The sequence below is a fragment of the Pseudorca crassidens genome, chromosome 11, assembly GCF_039906515.1.
Source record: "Pseudorca crassidens isolate mPseCra1 chromosome 11, mPseCra1.hap1, whole genome shotgun sequence".
Taxonomy (NCBI): domain Eukaryota; kingdom Metazoa; phylum Chordata; class Mammalia; order Artiodactyla; family Delphinidae; genus Pseudorca; species Pseudorca crassidens.
This window is the reverse complement of record NC_090306.1, coordinates 26718161-26743059: the sequence shown is the minus strand read 5'-3', so window position 1 is coordinate 26743059 and position 24899 is coordinate 26718161. Positions and strand designations below refer to the sequence as shown.

The window sequence follows — 24899 nt, the reverse complement described above, 5'->3', positions numbered from 1 at the left end:
GCAGGGGACACAGGTTTGAGCCCTGGTCTGGGAAGATCCCACATGCTGTGGAGAAACTGGGCCCGTGAGCCACAATTACTGAGCCTGCACGTCTGGAGCCTGTGCTCCTCAACAAGAGAGGCCGCGATAGTGAGAGGCCCGCGCACCGCGATGAAGAGTGGCCCCCACTTGCCACAACTAGAGAAAGCCCTCGCATAAAAACAAAGACCCAATAAAGCCAAAAGTAAATAAATAAATAAATACATAAATAAGATAAATATTTAGTAAAATTCAGGATAATATAACATAAAGATGGTAGGTTAATCACTTATAAATCTAGTATGAAGAGTAAAAGACAAAAGTAGTCAAAATAATTATAACTGCAGTACTTATTAATAGATGCATAAGATTAGAAAGATGTAAGTTATAACATCAAAAACAAAATGTGCAAGGTAGGGGAGTAAAATGTAGAGCTTTAGAATGCACTGTACTGATGTTATCAACTTAAAATAGACTGTTATAAATAAAGGCTGGTTTAAGTAAGCCTCATGGTAACCACAAACCAAAAACCTATAGTAGAAATGTAAAAGATAAAGAAAAGGAATCTAAAAATATCACTACAGAAAATCATCAAATCACAAAGAAAAAGAATGAGAAGAAAAAAACAAAGGAATTACAAAACAGCCAGAAAAAAATTAACAAAGTGGCAATAAGCATTTACATACCTATCAAAAATTACTGCAACTGTAAATGGGCTAAATTCTCTAAATAAAAGATACAGAGTACCCTGAAAGGATTAAAAAAAAAAAATACAAGAGCCATCTCTACACAGCCTACAAGAGACTCACTTCAGATGTAAGGAAACACACACACTGAAAGTGAAAGGATGGAAAAAGATATTCCCATTCAAATGGAAACCAAAGAAACCTGGGGTGGCCATACTTACATCAGACAAAATAGACTTTAAAACAAAGACTCCATTAAGAGAAAAAAAGGAATTATGTAATGAAAAAGGGGTCAATCTAACAAGAGGATATAACATTTGCAAATATTTGTGCACGCAATATAGGAGCACAAAATATATAAAGCAAATATTAATAGGCATGTAAGGAGAAGTACACAGCAATACAATAAGAGTAGGGGATCTTCATAGATCATACAGATAGAAAATCAATCAACATTGGCCTTAAATGACATGTTAGACCAGATGGACTTTACATATACAGAACATTCCACCCAAAAGCAACAGAGTACTCATTCTTCTCAAGCACAAATGGAACATTCTTCAGGATACATCACACGTTAGGCCACAGGACAAGGCTTAATAAATTTAAGAAGACTGAAATCGTATAAAGCACCTTTTCCAACCATCATGGTATGAAATTAGAAATCAATCATAAGAAGAAAACTGGAAAATTCACGGGACTAAACAATATGCTACTGAACAACCAATGGATGAAAGAAGAAGTCAAAACAGAAATCAAAAAATATCTTGAGACAAATAAAAATAGAAAAACCACATACCAGAACTTATGGAATGCAGCAAAAGTAGTTTTTAGAGGGAAGTTCACAGCAATAAATGTCTACATGTAGAAACAAGAAAGATCTCAAATAAAGAAACTAACTTTAGGTCTTCCCTGGTGGCACAGTGGTTGGGAATCTGCCTGCCAATGCAGGGGACACAGGTTCGTGCCCCAGTCCAGGAGGATCCCGTGTGCTGCAGAGCGGCTGGGCCCATGAGTCATGGCCGCTGAGCCTGTGCGTCCAAAGCCTGTGCTCTGCAGCGGGAGAGGCCACAGCAGTGAGAGGCCTGCGTACCGCAAAAAAAAAAAAAAGAAAAGAAAAAGAAACTAACTTTACACCTCCAGGAACTATTAAAAAACAAACAAAGCAAGCCCAAAGTTAGTAGTAAAGGAAGGATATATCAAAGATCAGATCAGATAATAATGAGATAGAAACTTAAAAAAAAAAAAAAACAATTAGAAAAGATCACTGAAACTAAGAGCTGGTTCTTTTTTTTTTTCCCGGTATGCGGGCCTCTCACTGTTGTGGCCTCTCCCATTGCTCCAGACGCGCAGGCTCAGCGGCCATGGCTCACTGGCCCAGTCCCTCTGTGGCACGTGGGATCCTCCCAGACCGGGGCACAAACTCGTGTCCCCTGCAACGGCAGGTGGACTCTCAACCACTGCACCACCAGGGAAGCCCAAGAGCTGGTTCTTTAAAATGATAAAATGGACATACATTTAGCTAGACTCACCAAGGAAAACAGAGGACTCAAATAAGTAAAATGAGAAATGAAAGAGAGATCACAATGGCTACCACAAAAATAGAAAAGATCATGAGAAACTAGCATGAAAAATTATACACCAAAAAGTTGGACAAAATAGACAAATTCCTATCATACAACCTACCAAGGCTGATTCATGAAGAAAAAGAAAATCTAAACATACCAATTACTGGCAAGGAGACTGAATCAGTAATTAAAACCACCCAACAAACAAAAGTCTAGGAGCAGACAACTTCACCAGTGAATCCAAACACTCAAAGAAGAATTAACACCACTCCTTCCCAAACTCTTCCAAAAAAGAAAAGGAGGGAACAATTCCAAACTCATTTTACAAGGCCAGCATTACCCTGATACCAAAACCAGACAAGGACACTACAAGAAAAGAAAATTACAGGCCGATATCCCTCACGAACATAGATGCAAAAATTCTCAACAAAATTATAGCAAACTGAATTCAACAATACATTAAAAGGATCACACACCATGATCGAGTGGGATTTATTCCAGGGATGCAAGGATAACTCAACATCTGCAAATGAATGTCATACACCACATTAACAAAATGAAGGGGACTTCCCTGGCGGCGCAGTGAAGAATCCACCTGCCAATGCAGGGGACACAGGTTCGATCCCTTGTCCGGGAAGATACCACATGCCATGGAGCAACTAAGCCTGTGCACCACAACTACTGAGCCTGTGCTCTAGAGCCCGTGAGCCACAACTACTGAGCCCACATGCCACAACAACTGAAGCCCGTGTGCCTAGAGACTGTGCTCGTCAACAAGAAAAGCCACTGCAATGAGAAGCCCATGTACCTCAATGAAGAGTAGCCCCCACTCGCCTCAACTAGAGAAAGCCCACATGCAGCAGTGAAGACCCAACACAGCCAAAAAAAACAAACAAGCAAAATGAAGGATAAAAATCAGATGATTGGGCTTCCCTGGTGGCGCAGTGGTTGAGAGTCCACCTGCCAATTCAGGGGACACAGGTTTGTGCCCCGGTGCAGGAAGATCCCACATGCTGTAGAGCAGCTGGGCCCGTGAGTCATGGCCACTGAGCCTGCACATCCGGAGCCTGTGCTCCGCAACGGGAGAGGCCGCAACAGTGAGAGGCCCGCGTACCGCAAAAAAAAAAAAAAAAAAAAATCAGATGATTATCTTAATAGATGCAGGAAATTCATTTGACAAAATTCAACATCCATTCATGATTTAAAAAAAAACTCTCAACAAAGTGAGTAAAAGAGGGAACATACCTCAACATGATAAAGGCCACATATGACAAGCCCACAACTACTCAATGGTGAAAAGCTGAAAGCTTTTCCTCTAAGATTAGAAAAAAACAAGGGCACCCACTCCTGCCACTTCTATTCAACATAATATTGGAAGTTCTAGCCAGAGCATTAGGTAAGAAAAAGAAAAGGCATCTAAGTCAGAAAGGAAAAGTAAAACTGCTACTTTTGTCGATGACATGATATTATATGTAGAAAACCCTAAAGACTCCACAAAATGTTAGAACTAATCAACGAATTTAGTAAAGTTGTAGGATAGAAAATCAATATGCAAAAGTAGGTTGTGTTTCTATACTGTAATAACAAACTATCAGAAAGAGAAATTAAGAAAATGATCCCATTTAGATTGCATCAAAAGAATAAAATACCTAAGAATAAATTTAACCAAGAAGGTTAACCAAGACCTGTACACTGACAACTATAGAATACTAATGAAAGAAATTGAAGACACAAATAAATGGAAAGATATTCTGTGCTCATGGATTGAAAGAATCAAGATTGTTAGGGCTTCCCTGGTGGCGCAGTGGTTGAGAGTCCGCCTGCCGATGCAGTGGACACGGGTTCGTGCCCCGGTCTGGGAGGATCCCACATGTTGTGGAGCAGCTGGGCCCGTGAGCCATGGCCGCTGAGCCTGCGTGTCCGGAGCCTATGCTCCACAATGGGAGAGGCCACAACAGTGAGAGGCCCGCGTACCACAAAAGAAAAAAAAAGATTGTTAAAATGTCCATATTAACCAAAGCAATCTACAAATTCAGTACAATTCCTATCAAAATTCCAATGGCATTTTTCAAAGAAACAGAGCAAATAATCCTAAAATTTGTATGGAACCACATAAATATATAAATAAATAGCCAAAGCAATCGTGAGAACGAAGAACAAAGCTAGAGGCATCATGCTTCCTGATTTCAAACTGTTAAAAAGCTATAATAATCTGGGAGTTCCCTGGTGGCCTAGTGGTTCGGATTCTGGGCTTTCACTGCCATGGCCCAGGTTCAATCCCTGGTCAGGGAACTGAGATCCCACAAGCCACGTGGCGCGGCCAAGAAAAAAAAAGCTAATAGTATGGCAATGGCATAAAAACAGACACATAAACCAATGGAACAGAGAGCTCAGAAATAAACCTACACATATACGGACAATTAATTTACAACAAAGGGGTCAAGAATATAAAATGGGGAAAGGACAGTCTCTTCAATAAATGGTGTTGGGAAACTGGACAGCCCACATGCAAAAGCATGACCTAGACCACTATCTTACACTATATCAAAAAAAAAAAAAAAAAAAAAGTCAGCTGAAAATGCGTTAAAAACTTGAATATAAGCCCCGAAAATATAAAACTCCTAGAAGAAAAAAACATACGTTGTAAGCTCCTTGACATTGGTTTGGGTGATGATTTTTTGAATTTGACACCAAATCAAAGCCAACTAAAGTAAAAATAAACAAGGGGGAGTACATCAAACTAAAAAGCTTCTGCACTGCAAAGAAAACCATCAACAAAGTGAAAAAGCAACCCATGGAGTGGGAAAAAATATTTTCAAACCACTTATCCAATATGGGGCTAACATACAAAATATACAAAGAACTCACACAACTAAAGAGCAAAAAACAAAAAACAACACACATACAAATAACCGGATTTAAAAATGAAATTAAGGGAATTCCCTGGTAGTCCAGTGGTTAGAACTCCCGGCTTTCACTGCCAAGGGCCCAGGTTTGATCCCTGGTCGGGGAACTTAAGATCCCACAAGCTACACAGCCAAAATAAATAAATAAATAAAAATTAAAATAAAAATGAACTTAGGACCCAAGTAGCCATTTTTCCAAAGAAGACATACAAATGGCCAACAGGTGCATGAAAAGATGCTCAACATCACTAATCACCCGGGAAATGCAAATCAAGGCCACAATGAGATATCACCTCACACCTGTTATAATGGCTATTACTAAAAAGACAAGAAATAAGTGTTGCTGAGGATGTGGAGGAAAGGAAACCCTCATACACTTTTGGTGGGAATGTATATTGGTGCAGCCACTATAAAAAACAGTATGGAGGTTCCTCTAAAAATTAAAAATCCAGCAATTCCACCTCTGGGTATTTATTTGAAGGATACAAAAACACTAAATTGAAAAGATATATGCATCCCTATGTTCGTTCCAGCATTATTTCAAAAAGCCAAGAAATGGAAATAAACTAAAAGTTCACCAGTGGATGAATAAAGTAAATGTGGTGTGTACATCACACACACACACACACACAGGAATATCATTCAGCCATAAAAAAAGAAGGAAATCCTGCTATTTACAACAACATAAATGGACCTTGCTAAGTAAAATAAGTCAGAGAAAAGCAAATACCACATGATCTCATTTATATGTGGAATCTAAAACAAAAACAAAACAAACAGCAAAAAAAACAAACTTATAAATACAGAGAACAGACTGGTGGTTGCCAGAGGTGGGGGGTGGGTGAAATGGGTAAAAGTGGCCAAAAGGTACAATCTTCCAATTATAAAGTAAGTCCTGGGGATGTAATGTATAGCATAGTGACTGGAGATAATAATACTGTGGTGTATATTTTAAAGTTACTAAGAGAGTAAATCTTAATAGTTCTCATCATAAGAAAAAGAACTTTGGGACTTCCCTGGTGGTCCAGGGGTAAAGAATCCACCTTCCAACGCAGGGGATGCGGGTTTGATCCCTGGTCAGGGAACTAAGATCCCACATTCCACAGGTCAACTAAGCCCACACGCCACAACTACCGAGCTCACACATCTCAGCTAGAGAGCCTGTGTGCCACAAACTACAGAGCTCACACACTATGGAACCCACGCACCACAACTATACAGCCCTTGTGCCCTAAAGCCTGTGCACCACAACTAGAGAGAGAAAACCCGCACGCCACAACTAGAGAGAAGCCCACGCACTGCAACCAAAAAAATATTAAAATAAAAGAATTGTAACTATGTGTGGTGATGGACTACTAGACTTATTGGTACTCTAGACTTATTGGCATTCTAGACTTATTGTGGTGATTGTTTCCCAATGTTTAGACTTGTCAATCGTTACGTTATACAACTGAAACTAACATAATGTCAATTATATCACAAGTTTTTAAAAATTTTATGTGTCAACACACATAGACCAAACAAAACATGTCTGTGCACTCCCAATTTTCACCTCAGTATTCTAAATGGCCATAGGTTTCTTCAACAATTGTTTAGATCAGTGCTTGTTTCTCCCTGGTGATTTAAACACTCCATGTCTGCACTCTTTCCAGGAAGGTGAGTGGCTACAGCAGTTCCAAAGTGGCAAAAGTCACAGCCAGCATGCTCTGAAAATAGGGCTCTCTTGGCACTGCAACGTCTTCTGCTTTTTTCATCTCTACATACTCCCCAAATCAATTCAATATCCTGTATATTTAGGGGCTAAAAGTTTGTGTGTATGCTTTCAGTGTCATCTTTTAGTTTCTTCCAAATTGCACTGTACTGAGATTTATAGTGTTTTGAATTTATATTTTGAGATGGAGCCTTAATGTTTTGTCATATTTTTAGTTCTTTGTGATACCTAACATCAACTGGGAGCAGGGAGTTGTATTCTTTTGATGCAATTGAAAATGGGATCATTGTAAATATTCATGGATGCCACATTAACCAAGGCTGATTCAGTTTTTCACTTCTAAATTTTTACTTTTCATTGTATAAAGCAGACCTCTCAATTATTTATTTGATATTAATATAACAGATAAATATGTACATTTCCTAATTTTTTAACTTTTTATTTTGAAGTAGTTTTAGATTTACGGTTTCTTTAATATTTGTCTTTTTTTTAATTTATTTAATTTATTTATTTTTGGCTGCTTTGGGTCTTTGCTGCTGCACATGGGTCTTCTCTAGTTGCGGCGAGCAGGGGCTACTCTTCGTGTGGTGCGTGGGCTTCTCACTGTGGTGGCTTCTCTTATTGTGGAGCACAGGCTCTAGGCACATGGGCTCAGTAGTTGTGGCACGCGGGCTCTAGAGCGCAGGCTCAGTAGTTGTGGTGCTCAGGCTTAGCTGCTCCGTGGCATGTGGGATCTTCCCAGACCAGAGATCGTACCCATGTCCCCTGTATATTAAGGGGCTAAAAATTTGTGTGTATTGGCAGGCGGATTCTTAACCACTGTGCCACCAGGAAGTCCCTGTCTTATTTATTTTAAATAAAATATTTCTGAGTATCCTTAGAAATATTAACTTAATGGTATTTTAAATAAATAAACTAACAAGTTTTTACTGCAGAGCTCAAACACTCCACCTATTGGCAAAATATAAATCTAAAATTTAAACCACTTCAATTATCCAGGATCGAAACTTGCTAAAATGCTAGAGACCTAACAGTCCGTAGGGAGGAATTTTTTTCTTGGTTATAAAATACAGGCCCAGTTCTATCTGGAACATAAATTAAAAGAGTGAGATCTGGATAACTGAAAAGCAAAAGTAATATCCATAAAAATTCCCACTTTTTCCATAAAAGCAGGAAAACATGGGGAAAGTGACATGAATCTACATATTAAAGAACTCAACTCCACCATGCAGGATAAACACAAAGAGATCCACATGGAGACAAATAATAATCAAACTGTTAAAAGACAAACACAAACACTGAAAGCAGCAAGGGAGAAGCAGAGAATCAATTCAAATACAAGAGATCCTCAATAAGACCAATAATAACACAATAGATTTCTCACCAGAAATCTTGGAAGCCAGAGGCAATAGCATGACTTAAAGATCAGAAAGAAAAAAACCTATCAACCTAGAATTCTAGATCTGATTTAATATTTAGATGGCAATACTCCCCAAAGCAATGTACAGATTCAATACAATCCCTACCAAAATCCCAACAACCTCATTTGCAGAAATGGAAATACCAATTCTAAAACTGCTATGGAATGAATGGCAGGGGACTCCTAACTGCAAAAACAATCTTGAAAAAAAAGAACAAAGTTGGGAGACTCATACTTTCTGGTTTCAAAATATACTACAAAGCTACAATAATCAAAACTATGTGTGGTACTGGCATAATAACAGACCTATAGACCAATGGAAAATAACTGAGAGTCCAGAAATAAACCTATACATCTATAGTCAACTGATTTTCAACAATAGAGCCAAGACCATTCAATGGGGGAAAGAATAGTCTCCAACAAATAGTCCTGGATCAACTGCACAGGCAGTTGGAAAAGAATGAAGGTGAACCCCTACTTCACACCAAAGACAAAAATTTACTCAAAATGGATCAAAACCCTAAATGTAAGAGCTGAAACTAGAAGAAAACACAAAATAATAATAAATTTTCATAACCTTGGATTTGATAATGTGTTAGATATGATACTAAAATCACAAGCAACAAAAGAAAAAAATAGATAAATTGGACTTTATCAAAATTTAAAACTTTTGTGCATCAAAGGACATGATCATGAAAGTAAAAAGACAACCTACAGAATGGGAGAAAATATGTGCAAATCATATACTGATAATGGTCTGGTATCCAAAATATATAAAAAACTCTTACAACTCAACAATTAGAAGACAAATAACCCCAACAAGCACCTAAAAAGGTATTCACATCATTAGTCATTAGGGAAATACAAATCAAAATCATAATGAGATACCACTTCACACTCTCATCAGGATAGCTATAATAAAAGACACAATGACAAGTTTTGACAAGGATATAAAGAACTGGAGCCCTAGTATGTTGCTGGGGGAATGTAAAATGGTACAGCCACTGTGAAAAAGTTTGGTGGTTCCTCAAAAAGTTAAACATAGAATTACCATATGACCCAGCATTTTACTTGTAGGTATATACCCGAAAGAACTGAAAAGAGGTATTCAAATACTTGTACACAAATATTCACAGCAGCACTACTCAAAACAACCAAAATATAGAAACAATCCAAATATCCATCAATAGATGAATGATAAAACATGGTATGTATATACAATAGAATATTAATCAGCAATTAAAAGGAAGTACTGATACATGCTACAATATGAATGAACCATGTTATACTAAGTGAAAGAAGTCAAACATAAATGGCCACATACTGTATGATTCTGTTTCTGTAAAATATTCAGAATAGGTAAATCTATAAAGAAGGAAAGAAGATTGGTGGTTGCCAGGGACTGGGGAGGAAAGGAGAATTACAAAATGACTGCTTAATGGATACAGAGTTTTCTTTTGGGGTGATGAAAATGTTTTGGACCTAGAAAGAGGTGGTGGTTGCACAACATTATGAATGTACTAAATGCCACGGAATTGTACCCTTTAAAATGACTAATTTTTATGTTATATCAGTTTCACTTCAATGCTTTAAAAAAATTTTTTTTTAAGTAAGAAGCACATGATCTACACAGAGAAAACTAGTAAAAAAGAAAAGGAAAGGGAAAAACATAAGTTTATTTAAGAGTACTCACAAGAAAACACTGAAGGAATGAAACTAAGATCAATATTTGGCACCAAATTGCTAAACTTAATGAAGCCATCACCTCTACAAACACAAGACAAATGTAGGCATATCAGGCAGGAGAGAGCAAGATTTCAGAAGGAGCTAATAAAATGTAGATAACAGTGCTGCAGAATGCAGGAGGAGGGGATGGGGGGGGCTTTTTTTAAAATAAAGAATTCCAGAATGATTTAGCACTTTCTAAAAAAGACAATAACAAGAGTTGGTGAGGGTGTATAGAAACTGAAACCCTCATATACCAGATAAAGGTTTGTAAAATGGTGCAGCCACTGTGGAAAAGTGTGCAGTTCTTTAAAAAGTTAAATAAGAGTTACCAAATGAACCAGCAATTCTACTCCTAGGTACAGATGACCCCTGAACAGCACAGGTGGTTAGAGGCACTGACTCCAGGGTGGTCAAAAATCTGCATATAATTATACAGTTGGCCCTCTGGAGCCACAGTTCCACATCCACAGATCCAACCAACCACAGATCATGTAGTAGTGCAGTATTCATTGAAAACAATCTTCATAAGTTGGTAGTACTGTAGTATCTGCATGTAAAAAAAAATCTGCATGTAAGTGGACCTGCGCAGTTCAAACCTATGTTGCTCAAGTGTCAACTATACATATCCAAGAGAATTGAAAACATATGTTCACACAAAAACTTGTTAACGAATGTTCATGACAGCATCATTCAAAATAGCTAAAAAGTGGAAATAACCCAAATGTCCATCAACTAATGAATGGATAAACAAACTGTGGCATATCTATACAAGGGAATATTATTCATCCATAAAAAGTAATAAAGTATTAATACATGCCACAACATGGATGATCCTAAAAAACAGAGCAAAAGTAGCCAGACACAAAAGGCCACATATTGTATGATTCCATTTATATGAAATGTCCAGAATAGGCAAATCCATAGAGACAGAAATCAGTGGTTGCCAGGCGAGAGGAGCGGTGGCAGGGGGGCATAAAATGGAGAGTGACTTCTAATGGATACAGAGTTTCTTTCTGGGGTAATGAAAACGCTCTGGAATTAGATAGTGGCAATGGTTGCATAACCTTGTGAATATACTAAAAACCACTGAATTGAACACTTTATAATGTTAGGGTTTATGTTATATGAATTATATTTTAATTTTTAAATGTTAAATTTGAACAGTTGGTTTGCAGATTGGTCATTTAAAATCCAAGATTCCTTTTCCTTCCGTATTTGTCTGAATTACTGAAAGTAGAGTGCTGAAATTACCAAAATAAAAGGCAAAGTGAAAAGCACAGGGCTTCCCTGGTGGCGCAGTGGTTAAGAATCCGCCTGCCAATGCAGGGGACACAGGTTCGAGCCCTAGTCTGGGAAGATCCCACATGCCATGGAGCAACTAAGCCCGTGTGCCACAACTACTGAGGCTGAGCTCTAGAGCCCGCAAGCCACAACTACTGAGCCCGCACGCCTAGAGCCTGTGCTCTGCAACAAGAGAAGCCACCGCAATGAGAAGCCCAAGCACCACAACGAAGAGTAGCCCCCACTTACCTCAAATAGAGAAAAGCCCGCGCACAGCAACAAAGACCCAGTGCAGCCAAAAATAAAATAAATAAACAAATTTTTTTAAAAAAAGCACAATACTAGCAGCACTGAGCCAGAGTCTCAGGTTAATGTCATCTGTATTGAGACTCCTATATTAGGTTGTGGTTTGGATTACATACCTGGAGGGCTCCCCCTTCCAATTCTCAACTTAAGAAACAGTGATTAAATTTCCCAAGTTGAGTCACAAATGTCATTGAAATCTTATCTCCTTCTCCACCTGCAAAGTACACCAAGGTCTAAAAGTATCAACCTTCTCTCTCCCCATTTTCTGTTCTTTCCACACAGAGGATCTTGGCTAGAGAAAAAGGAAAGCAATTTATTCAGCTAAATCATAAAAACTGTGAATGATCGACAGCTGTAAACATCTCTCTCCTCAACTACTCCAACTCTCTGGGCCCCAAAACAGTATTACTTGGGCAATTTAAGAAATCAAAGTTTAAAATATTTAGGGGTCAGCAAAGGTTGCCTGGAAGTTGATACTTTGGAGCAAGAATGCCACCAAAACCAACCTACTACTTAACAGCAGTATGCCCTTAGACTAGGCTTCCCTGCTTTTTCCAGTTTCATGCGCTATAAAATCAAAGACTCACTAATATACTATATACATCTATGAACCATCTGCATCAGAATTGGCTATGGTGCCTGGAGCACCCCAGACTTGTAAAATCAAAATCTTTGCGGATGGGGTCCAGGAAACTTATTTTCAAAGTCATTCTTATATACACCCAAGTTTGAGAATCACTGTTATAAAAAGTTCCCAAAAATGCGACCTGTAGCCATTTAAAGTACAGGTAAAGCGTAAGACAGAGACATGATCACTGCCACTGAGAAATTTACCAGTTGAACTACGTACAGAACATTTACTACATCTGGAACTCACTCACTGTACACTACTCCATTAAATATGAATGTGAGGTGCTGTATATATACATGTTACACAACATTAACTAGCCTAGATGACAAAGTAGTGGTGTACTTGTATTCAAATCAAGAAGAGGTTTTTTTCCAACATATTGAGGAAACTATGGGAGAAAAGACATTGCTTCTATTCTTATTTCTTCTGTACCTGAATAATAAAGGACTGAATTTCAGCTAATAAGGACACGAATGGAGATAACCCTCATTAAATCAAGTCTAAAAACTGAATATTTCCCTTCAGAGTAATTCCAAACATCAACATGCAAAAGTGGCATATAATTATCACTACTAGGATGGTTTTTGCTGGCATATGTTAATGGTTTTCACAATGGTGAAATCTTTACTTTTCTACCCTGTCCCCTCCCCAATTTTGCGAACAGGTGTACTCACTGAAATAAATTCTATTTCATGTAAGAAAAAACCTTCTTGATTTTAAACTATTTATACTGACACACTATAGCTCTGATTCTTTTACTGCTTCATGCTTAAAAAGCATTGAGACTCTCTTAAAAGTATATGGAAAGTTTCTGGTCTACAGCTAGGAAACACTTCCAAATTACTACCCAAGAAGATTTAATTTATATCATCTCTAATTTTATTTACAAAAACAGATCGGTTTTGATAAAAGCCCCAGTGTTTTAAAAATACTATCTAGTAACTCATTCAAAGTATTTATGGAGCATCTCCTACATACCCCAGACTGTTCCAAGAGCTAGGAATAGGAACACAACAGTAAACAAAATATACCAAGAAAGTATATTTCTCATAATTTATTATGTTGATGATCCAGAGTCTCTAGTCATTACAAATATTAAGGGAGGATTGGGCAGAATCTATACCAATCCCATGGCCAACAAAGGAAATGTGTTTCTGAAATAATTTCTATTGCTTTAACTATTGAAAAGTCCCTCCCGCCCACCTTAGGATATCTATGGTTTCCAAGGTTTCCAGTGTCTGGACATACTCTATTATACTTTTAACATTAAGTTCCCTCTCAAAATAGTTACACCCTACACATCAATTTTGTAGCAAGATGTAGCGATGAACCTCGTGGAAAGTGAGGAAACCGTCCCCTTTCCAACAAAAAACATCATTAAAAAAGGAAAGCACCTAAAATCAATATACTAAGTAATCTCTAAAATGCGTTTCTCTGAACTCTAATAAAAAAAAAGGCCTATGGTTGATTACTCTTCAACCAGGAAAAGCAGCAGGCAGAAAAAATGAAACTTATACTTCTGTCACTTCTAGAAATAACATTTATTTCTTCAGTATTTCCGCATATAAAAATGTGTTATATATAAGAAATGCCAACATGAAAGGATCAGAGACCCTTGATGCCCAATTTAGATGGACGACAAAAACCACAGCCTACGCAGAAAAATTGGATACCCCTCCTAACACTCACAAACTCCAAGTACAAGTTGGTTTGGTTTTTTTGTTGTTTTTAACTGCTTCGGCGTTCTCGAAACCTGGATTACACTGCAGGAAAACACTCAGGTGCACACAGTAGCGGCCTTCTCGGCCCCGACTCCGCAGTTCCAAAACTGACTCCGCAGCCCCTGAGCAAGGCAACGAGGGAAACAAAACACCCCGCTGCCCTGAAACCAATCAAGAAGGGGCTACCCGCCCCGCAGTGCGGCCCCAAGTGCCCCGCGCGTCCCCCAGGCGCCCTTGGAAGCAGCGGCCCGCGAGCGAAGCCGCGCCCGGTCCCGACGGACTCCAGTTAGGCCCGCCCGCCCGTCCGTCCCGCCCCCGGGACCCGCCGGACCGCCGCGCCGGCTCCGCCCCTCGCCTCCGGGCCGGGCCCTGGACTCCAAGCCCCAGTAGAACGCAGCCGCGGGCGCCCAGGCGCAACAGCGCCCTCCTTCCACAGGCCGCGACGGCCAGTCCGGGAGCAAGCGCTGCCGCAGTCCCGTCCAGGCCCGCGCCCCGGGCTCTGGCCTGGGCGGAAGCCACCCTCGTCTCTCACCTGCGTTCCCACCACCACGATCTGAGGCAACTGGATGATGTCGGCGCCCACCGTGTTGAATACGTCCTGGAGCTTGTTGATTACAGGAATTAGCGCCTCCATAACTCGGAAAATACCGAACCCCCGCCCGGCCGGCCGCGGCAATGAATGGGGCCGCGGCCCAGAGCCCGCCTCCTTCCTCCTCTCCTCCGCCCTCTCCTCCGGAGCCAGCACCCATTGGACTCCGCCCCCCCGCTACCTGCCCCCTCCCGACAGGCCATGCGCCAAGAGGGAGGTGTGGGGAAACAAAAGCTGCCGGGAGTTGTAGTTCTGACGCGGAGGACCTCTGGGACCTACAGCTTCCAGAAGGCTGCGCGGCGCGGGCGAGTGGCCTATGAGGAGAGAGGGGGTCTTGGGGCGAGGATGCTTCCTTGGCTCCTGTTTAAAGATTAGGGAGCGAAGCCCAGAGAGTCGGAAGGAAGAGGTACATTTATGCCTATCCTCGAGGCAAAACCAGTGTGAAAATTCCGGATATGTGTTAAGTATAACGGAGTCTCTTGGTATCCAGGACGTCATTTCCTGATAAGGACACTTTTTCAAGTAGGGTGGGTTAGAAAGGCTTAAAGAAGAGCTCCATAGCCTCAGACACCCTAGCCACGTACGAAAGGTCTGTAGGCTGATACTAAAAGATGTGAGGTGCTGTTTTGCAACAATGCAAAACCAGCTCAGGTTAGAACACGAGGGTTCTCCAGGATATTTGTTAAAAATGTGTTTAGAAAGAATCTGAAAGTGTCAGAGTTTTAGAGGGGAAAGTCTGGGCCCTCATTCTCTATATTCTATATAAGTCTTTATTCACTGTGACCTGATTCCTGGCAAAGTGGAGAGCTGATAACTGCCTTACTAGTTGTTTGCTAAGTGTGCTTACTGTTCTATTCCTAAATGTTTTTCTTTTTAGACAGATAGTATCTCTCCTCTACTGTGAACCTCCAAAGGTTTCCTCTCTCAAAATAAAAAAAGGTGACATCTGAGCAAAGATCCAAAGTAAGAGAGGAGAAAGACCCCTTCCCTACTTGATTTTTTTCCATAGTGTGTATCTCCATCTAACATGCTATATACTGAACTTGTTTACTCTCTCTCTCTTCTAGATTATCAGCTCCTAGATGCCAGGGATTTTTTGATTGTTTAATTCACTGATGCATCCCTAGCCCCTGGAAAGGGACAAACAAGATAGTCCCAAACTCAGTACCCTCTGAGCTTACAATCTAACAGAGGATGACACCATTATAGACAAATGGATAAAGTGCTATGACTGGGTTTATTATGGAGTGCTTTTTCTAGTCTGAGAGGGGAGTGAAAGTTCAAGCAAGACTTCCTAGAAGTCACTAGATATAATCTTGAGAGTGAGGACTACCTCCAGTAGTGGAAGTTGTGCCCTGCACAACTTCACTGGGTACCATTAACCTGCACAGCCATACACAGTGGCCCTGGGGAATATGCTTGATTTGTTCAACAGAACACATGATAGACACTCAATAAATACTTTTTTAAAAATTTATTTATTTTATATATTTATTTTTGACTGTGTTGGGTCTTTGTTGCTGTGCACGGGCTTTCTCTAGTTGTGGTGAGCGGGGGCTACTCTTCGTTGCAGTGTGCGGGCTTCTCATTGCGGTGGCTTCTCTTGTTGCGGAGCATGGGTTCTAGGTGTGCGGGCTTCAGTAGTTGTGGCACGTGGGCTCAGTAGTTGTGGCACACGGGCTTAGCTTCTCTGTGGCATGTGAGATCTTCCCGGACCAGGGATTGAACCTGTGTCCCCTGCATTGGCAGGTGGATTCCTAACCACTGAGCCACCAGGGGAGTCCCTCAATAAATACTTTTGAACAAATGAATTAAATGTCATCTAAGCTAAGACCTGAAGGTCCACTAGTGGTGTTTTGGCATCAAGTTTTATGAACATTTCATTCTCTCTAATTCTTTTGTTTGTTTGTTTTAATTTCAGAGACAAAAATGAGACAAGAACTTCAGAACTCCAAAAACAGAAAGCAGACCAAAGAGATTTATTCCAAGTCCTTTTATTTTCTACCAAAGATAATATTATATAACAGTCAGATGTTACCCACTTTGTTTCTCAGCCCTCCATTGCTGGAACTTTTGTTCTCTTCCTTTTCTCTGAGCAGTCTATATTCCTTCCAAGAAGAAAAGGCAGACAAAAGGAGAGGGTGGGTTCACAGTGAAGCTCCATGGGCATAACCAGTAACTGCTTCATAGGGGCAAGGTGCCCTGGGGCAACAACGATGCAACTGCTTTTCCTTTATTTGTGGCACCAAAGGACATAGTCTTTTTTTAATTTGCTAATGGCAACGTTTAAAGAGCAAGCATACATATACTTCAAAAAGCGAAATGTCACGAATTTTGGATGGCATTATATATTTCCATTTAAATTATAAAATATCTGTTGGGATGGAACATAAAAAGCCTTGTATTAACATGCCTTAGGAACAATAGGGACTGCTTTTTAATTCTCTTTTTTTAGGAGAAGGAAGAATGATCAAATGGCCAGTGCTCAAAAGTCCTCCTGTCACCCCCACCATCACTTAGGTTAAAGCAGGATTGTCCAGTACTTGTCTAGACTCTAGAGCATTGAGTTCATCACTCACAGAGGAAAGAAAAGTGTTTGAGGCTGCAGAAACAGGAAGCGGCGAGGCCTTGAAGAAGAGTGTCTCTAATTTGATAACTTTTTTTAACATAAGGCAGGACACACTAAGTGCAATGTGTTTCATTGGAAGCAAACAAAGCAAACCTATTTGGATTTTCACATTTTAATTTCAGAACACTCTTGCTTGTGGGAAAGCCACTTAGCCAATTAGTAGGTCTTTCCTCATCTAAAGTAGAATAATGTGTTTTTGAGTGGGTTGCTATGAAATCACGTTAAGCTGTTATCAGATTCTGTCTCCAAAGTCTTTTATTTGTTTGGTTGCACTGGGTCTTAGTTGTGGCACGCGGGCTCCTTAGTTGTGGTATGTGAACTCTTAGTTGCGGCATGCATGTAGGGTCTAGTTTTGTGACCAGGGATTGAACCTGAGTCCCCTGCATTGGGAGCACAGAGTCTTATCCACTGTGCCACCAGAGAAATCCCTCCAAAGGCTTTTTAAAAACTTCTTCTCCTTCAGCCATCCCTCCCTCACTTTAGGTTTATGATTTAGGAAAGACAGTTTAGTTTCAAGTCACAGAAATTTAACTCAAACTAACTAATTTAACTCAAAAAGAGGAATTAACTAACTTGTATAACCATAGTGCTGACGTGGCCTTGGCCTCAAAAAATAACTGGAACTAGGGGCTCAGTTAGCATCAGAACTCTCTACCTTTTATCTCTGCTTCTCTCTGCATCATCTACCTCATTATCTCAAACCCCTGTATTCTTGTGAATGAGGAGGGTGGGCAGTGGGTGAGGCTGTTGGGAGATCTCACTGAGCAAGCTTCCTCAGGGCAGATGAGGTTGAGGGAATCTGGGGAGGAACTGACACTAAGTTTCCACCCTATTTCCCTGGCATAGGAGTTTCCTATTGTTGTTTTAACAAATTACCACAAACTTCGTGGCTTAAAACAACAAAAATGTATTATCTTACATCTCTGTAGGTCAGAAGTCCAACATGGATCTCACTGGGCTAAAATCATAGTATCATCAGGGTTGCATTCCTCTCTGGAGCCTCTATGGAAGAGTCAGTACCCTTGCCCTTTCCAGATTTCAGACCTCTCACATTCCTAGCTCTTGACCCCCTACCGACATCTTCAAAGCTAACAATGTCACATCTCTTTGACCCTGACCCTTCTTCTGGTCATCAGATGTCTCTCTAACCACAGCAAAGATAGGTTCTCTGCTTTTTAAGGACTCATGATTAGATTGTCCCACCTGGATAACCCAGGACAATCTCCCCATAGCAAGGTCTGTACCTTTAGTCCTATCTACAAATCCTATCTTTTGCCATGTAAAATTCACAGGTTCCAGGGATTAGGGCATGGACATGTCTGAGGGGCCATTATTCTGCCTGCCACACCACGTTAAGATGATTGGTCTAGGGATGGACCTGACCCAAATAGGGCCTTTGACCTGACCCAAAGAGGGCCTTCTCTGAGAATTTTTTAACTTGAGTTAGCCAGGTAATTTTCTCTCTCTCTGGTTATGGAACTGTAAGTATGTGAGTCACTGACTCCAGAGATCATTTTTCCTACCACTTGGTTTTAGAGAATAAAGTAGAATCCTCATTCAGCATAAAAAAATTCCCCAAATCCAACAATTGTTCCGTACTTCTAAATGTACATATATAGTACATAATCTTAGATTCTAATCTCCATAGTTAATCACTCCCTCTTTTCCTTGTTGCCCTTTTCACACGATATTATTAAACTATTATTTATTGAGTACTTGCTGTATGTGAGGCACTGTGCTAAGCATTTTATGATGTAGAAACTAAGGCTCAAGGGGTTTAAGTAAAGTAGTACGTTTACATAGCTAGTATGTGGCAGAGCTGGGATCAAAACAGGCTATTTGGCAAACTCTTAACCTATACACATATGTTTGTTCATTCATTCCCTCATTTATTCAACACATATTCATCAAGTACCATTAGGCCTATGGATCTTAGCCAGACACTCTATTTGCTAAAGGGAGGGGGTACTGTGGACATGACAGTAACATGCCTTTCCCCCTTAGCCAACACTGAGCTCACTGAAGGTATTAGTGGTGTCTTATGTAGCTAGTTATCTCTACAACCTAGTCTGATGCTTGTTACATAGTACCACTCTAGTGGACTTGGAGTTTCCTTTTCTTTCACTTGGAAAAGCTGGAATAGCAAGGATTTAACCAGCTCTGAATAGGTACAATTGCAATTAGGATTTGCAGTCAAACCCAACAAAAACATAATGAAGCTGGCCTGGCATAGGACTCCTCATCATGATAGCTGCCAAGTTACTTTGCTAGGGAGCAGGCTGGCTTTGCTCTAACTTATAAAATCCCTAATGAGAGAGTTTATTTTGAATTAAATTAATAACTGGAAATTATTTTAATAGTTCTTGCAAAATATCATTCAAACTATTTTTTTTTTTTTTTTTTTTTTTTTTTTTTTGCGGTACGCGGGCCTCTCACTGCTGTGGCCTCTCCCGTCGCGGAGCACAGGCTCCGGACGCGCAGGCTCAGTGGCCATGGCTCACGGGACCAGCCGCTCCGCGGCATGTGGGATCCTCCCGGACCGGGGCAAGAACCCGCGTCCCCTGCATCGGCAGGCGGACTCTCAACCACTGCGCCACCAGGGAACCCCCAAACTATTTTTAATAGCCTAAGCATCCAATATCATTTTATGCCAACATTTTGATCATCAATCGTAGCAAAGCTGCCATCATTAGTGCCTTCAAATCATAGTGGAATGTACAGATCTAATGTTAATATAAAATACACAACTCTGATGGGGAAGCCTCTTTGTCATATTTTGGAAACTGTCCATATTTTGCAAAGACAATAAGGTAAGCAGCTTTAATCAATTTGCGCTATTCCCCAGGCCTCAAGCTTAAGACAAACTTTGTCAACAAGTGCGGGGAAACTGTCGGCAGATGGCGGAGTCAGGTGGTTCAGAAGCCAGCAGTTGAATCTGGCAAGATACTGACAGCCCGTTAGAGGGCAGTGTGACAACACAATTAATAGTAAAGTCTTGTTTCTTCTTCCTATACTGTTTTCTTCCCTTTACTCCACACCCACACACCAGTGGAACTTAGCCCTTCCTTTAATCCTCCCACCCCCAAAACATGTGGCATATTTTACTAACTGTTTGAGATAATAGAGTGATTTTACATCACAATAATGCCAACAACAAAATAGTACATGTTAGGCATCCCTGTTCTTAAATACTTCACCTACCCTGTCTCTGGGAATTTCTCATTAGCCTCTTTTACATGTGCACTTCAGGTTCCCAAAATGTTGTTTGGCATTCTTAGAAACTCTTCAAACTTCCTTTCTCCTCTGTTTTTCAGGATTCCTTTTCATCTCCCCTATACCAGCTCAGAGCCCACACTTTATGACGAAGAGAAATATAGCTTTTCAGCCCTTGGTTAGCTGCCTTTGCATATCCAAAGGCTCACTGGTACACTGTGGTATAAACAGAAGGGACACCTATTCAGGATTTCTTCCTTCAGCAGCCAGGCCTAGGAGAGACTTTGAACATCTCTCCTTTCTAATTCCCAACCAGTCCATCTAACCAGTAGTGGGCAGCATGAGTCATTTTGAGTTTTAAGAACCAGTTTTGGGGCTTCCCTGGTGGCGCAGTTGTTGACAGTCCGCCTGCTGATGCAGGGGACACGGGTTCGTGCCCTGGTCTGGGAAGATCCCACATGCCGCGGAGTGGCTAGGCCCGTGAGCCGTGACCGCTGAGCCTGCGCGTCTGGAGCCTGTGCTCCGCAACGGGAGAGGCCACAACAGTGAGAGGCCCGCGTACCACAAAAAACAACAACAACAACAAAAAAGAACCAGTTTTCTAGAAATGCTATACAGTTGTGATGGATGATAAGACTTACACATCAATGACACAGCAAAATTAGTGAATAAGGCAGCATATCATAAAGTACTAAGTATATTATATATAATATGTATAAAGGTTTATCCAACAGTTGACTTTTTGTTTCTTTCTGATGGCTTTTATTTATTCTCATTCCTCTTCAGTTACTGAATGTTTGACTAAATGGATAAATGTATGTATGAATGAATGAATGAATAAATGTTTTGCATATTAAATATACTTCATCTGGGCTAGTCAGGAACTACGAAGTGTTGTTTTAGACTTAGTATAACATGAGGGAAGAAGTTCTGAATTAATTATCCTCTTTAAGAAGCTGTGACCTTACTCCCAACTTCAATCTATGAAATAGGAATAGTAACATAACTACTAAGGATGTGACCTACTACCAAAACAAAAGTAAGTTTTTAAGCAGCATTAGCAGTACTAGTAAACTAATGCAAAGGTAGAAAATTATATACATCCAAATCCCTACAGCAGTCTTAAATGTGTGCCTCTGTTCACACCACTGGCAAAAACAAAAGCAAACAGAACAAAAATGAAAACAAAAGAATTAATTACTATATTAAATACTAAAGATAGAAAGGTGATCAAAACACATTCATTGGCATTCCTCAAAACTCCTCAAATCTATTCCCTTCTCATTCTTTCCTCTCAAGAAGAAAATCATCAAGTAACCAGAATTAATATGGAAGTCAGCACATAGGAGATGAACCTAGCCTGGGCTTCCTAGATTAAACGATGAGTAGGAGTTGACCCGTCAAAAAGAAGGGAAAGAACTTCCAGACCAGACAGAGGGAGCAGCCTGTGCAAAAGTGAAGAGAAAGGAAAGGACATGAGACATTCTGGATGCTTTAAACAGTTTCGTGTGTCTAAGTATAGGGCATGAGGTCTGTGAGGAAATGGTGAGTGACAAGGCTAATAGCCGGTCAGACCGAGGTGAACTCTTAAGAGTGAGGAGCTAGAGATGTATCCTGAAGGTAATGAAGAAAATCAGAAGAGTGACCAAAGAGAGACATAATCTTATGAATTTTACAAAGATCACCCCCATCCCAGTGAGTTGGGATGAAGTAAGGGAGAACAGGAAACCACATAGGGAGTACTGCAGTAATTCAAGTCAGAGATGATCGTAATATATCCTAGGGTGGTAATGACGGAGATGGAGACACCTGAACAAATGTAGAATAGATGCACTTGTCCGGAGAACATAAAGAAGAAGAAAAACTACCAAGGGCAGAATGGGCAATAGTATTATTTAAGAGGAGACAGAAGAAGGATGTTAAAGAAATAAATCATAAAATAGTGACCAAAAAGATAAAAGGAAAAGTAAAAGAGAATAGCTTGTTCAAAATGTATTTCAACCTCTTTCTCGTGGGCTTTTTCTTTAATTTTTTTCTTTTGCTTCAGAAGCTAAAAACTAAAGGCTACATTTCCCAATATATTTGCAACAAAGTGCTCCAGATTAATTTTAGTTCCATAAAACAGATGTATTCACTCACGGCTTAAATTCTGAACTAAATTGTGAGAGGATGGAGTTACACAAGGCATCCATTTTGCTTGTGCAGATCCTGGGAAGCATGACGTGGCTCTGGAGCTGATGGTTCTGATAATGCTTTCCTGATTCTCAGATACTGGCTGAAGTGAAGAGATCCTGAGAGCCAGCTCCTGATTGTGGTACATATATCAGTAACCCTAGGTGTCCCAATTGTTCTGGGAGTAATTCCTGGATGTCTAGACTAGAGCCTGTTTTTCCAGTCATTCTAACAGATTCTTAAGCGTCTAATTCCATGTATTAAGTCTCTTTCTGCATCAATTTGATAGATAAGTGTATTCATTCCCTAGGGCTGTTGTGGCAAAGTACCACAAACTGGTTGCTTTATGACAACAGGAATTTATTGTCTCACAGTTCTGGAAGCTAGAGTCCAAAATCAAGATGTCAGCAGGATTGGTCTCTTGTAAGGGTTGTGAGGGAGAATCTGTTCCATGCCTCTCCACTAGCTTTTAGCGACCCGAAGCATTTCTTGTTTTGTGGCAGCATAACTCCAATCTCTGCCTCCATCTTCACATGGCAATCTGCTCCCTGCATGTGTTCTCATCATCTCCCTTCTGTGCATGTCTGTCTCTGTGTCCAAATGTCCTCCTTTTATAAAAGCACTAGCCTTGGGCTTCTCTGGTTGCACAGTGGTTAAGAATCTGCCTGCCAATGCAGGGGACACGGGTTCAAGCCCTAGTCCAGGAAGATCCCACATGCCGTGGAGCAACTAAGCCTGTGCGCCACAACTACTGAGCCTGTGCTTTAGAGCCTGTGAGCCACAGCTACTGAGCCCACATGCCACAACTACTGAATCCTGCACACCTAGAGCCCGTGCTCCGCAACAAGAGAAGCCACTGCAATGAAAAGCCCGTGCACCACAAGGAAGAGTAGCCCCCACTCACTGCAACTAGAGAAAGCCCACGCGTAGCAACAAAGACCCAACGCAGCCAAAAATAAATAAATAAATAAATTTATTTTTTAAAAAGAAAAAGTACCAGTCTTATTGAATTAGGGCTCGCTCTAATGCCCTCATTTTAAGAGGAGACAGAAGAAGGATTTTAACTTGAAGGCATTTTTAACTTAACTACCTCTGTAAACATTCAATTTCCAAATAAAATTATTTTCTGAGGTACTGGTGGAATATCGTTCAATCCATAACAAGGAGTATGACCGAAATATTTGGTATTCTTCTTTAAATGTTCATGTAGTTCTCATAGTTCCCAGCTTCCTTTGCAACTTGGTTGGGGTCACGTGACTAGTTCTGCAATAACTATGAGCAGAGGTGTTGTGTATTTCTTCTGAGCTGGTACCCTGAACATGGAATTCTTGCCTCCAGAACTGTGAGAAAATAAATGTCTGTTGCTCAAGCCAACCAGTCTGTGGTATCTTGTTATAGCAGCTTGAGCTGGTTTCTGGTAAGACCCCTCTTTCTACCTTGCAGATAGCTGCCTTCTTCGTCGTCTTTTTGTGTGTGTGTTTAAGTGTTGATCTTGTTTTAAAAAATATGTAACGTTTCACAAATTTGTGTGTTATCCTTGTGCAGGGGCCAGGCTAATCTTCTCTGTATCATTCCAATTTTAGTATATGTACTGCCAAAGTGAGCACAATAGCTGTTTTCTCAGCGTGTTCTCACGTAGCCTTTCCTCTGTACACATGTGGAAAGAGAGAGCTCTCTGGTGTCCCTTCCTCTTCTTATAAGGATACCAGTCCTATCGGATAAGGGCCCCACAAGTATGACCATTTAACTTTAATCAACTCTTTATAGGCCCTATCTCCAATTACAGTCACACTGGGGGTTAGGGTTTCAATATATGAATTTAGAGGAGGCACAGTTCAGCCCATAACAATGTCATTAAATGAATGATATAAAATATAAAAAAGCTCACTGCAGAACGTACTCTCCAGATGAGTACCACAGTTAATAGCGTCTTTCTGTTCATACTTTTCACTGTCCAGATGCAAACATATAATATAAATTAGATCATACTATACATACAGTTCTATTTTTTCACTTAGAGTGAAAAAGTTCCTTTTGTTATAGTTTTTCTTCACTTATTACTGTATTACAGATGTTTTCCATACCAGTGCATAAAAATATCAAAATATTCTTCCCAATGGCTGCATAGTAGTCTCTTATAAGGAATATTATAATTTATTTAACAGTTTTTCTCTTGGTAGATGATAGATCACTTAGAATTTTTTATTATGGACAATGTTGCAGAAAATATCCCTATACATTTGTGTATTCATAATTATGTTAATATTTCTGCAAAGTAGACTCCTAGAAATGAAATTGCTAAGTCAAAGGCTGTGCATCT

The 24899-nt window shown here is 40.2% G+C and overlaps 1 protein-coding gene and 1 non-coding gene across 9 annotated transcripts in view; both read right to left on the bottom strand.

Moving 5' to 3' along the window:
* The window catches only part of DNM1L (dynamin 1 like), a 61421-nt gene extending 46695 nt beyond the window's left edge, over nucleotides 1–14726 (bottom strand). For 6 of the 8 annotated variants that reach the window (XM_067696116.1, XM_067696118.1, XM_067696122.1 and 3 more), the window contains exon 1: nucleotides 14509–14702. In XM_067696116.1, the coding sequence (XP_067552217.1) occupies nucleotides 14509–14610 (102 nt within the window). In that variant the 5' untranslated portion in view covers nucleotides 14611–14702. Of the gene's footprint in view, nucleotides 1–14508 lie in introns of all 8 variants that reach the window. The other 2 variants (XM_067696121.1, XM_067696115.1) reach the window with 2 other exon arrangements.
* Nucleotides 14727–24079: 9353 nt separating this feature from the next.
* On the bottom strand, nucleotides 24080–24186 carry LOC137203094 (U6 spliceosomal RNA). The gene has a single exon (XR_010932923.1). It is a non-coding gene; the product is annotated as a U6 spliceosomal RNA (small nuclear RNA).
* Nucleotides 24187–24899: the final 713 nt, after the last annotated feature.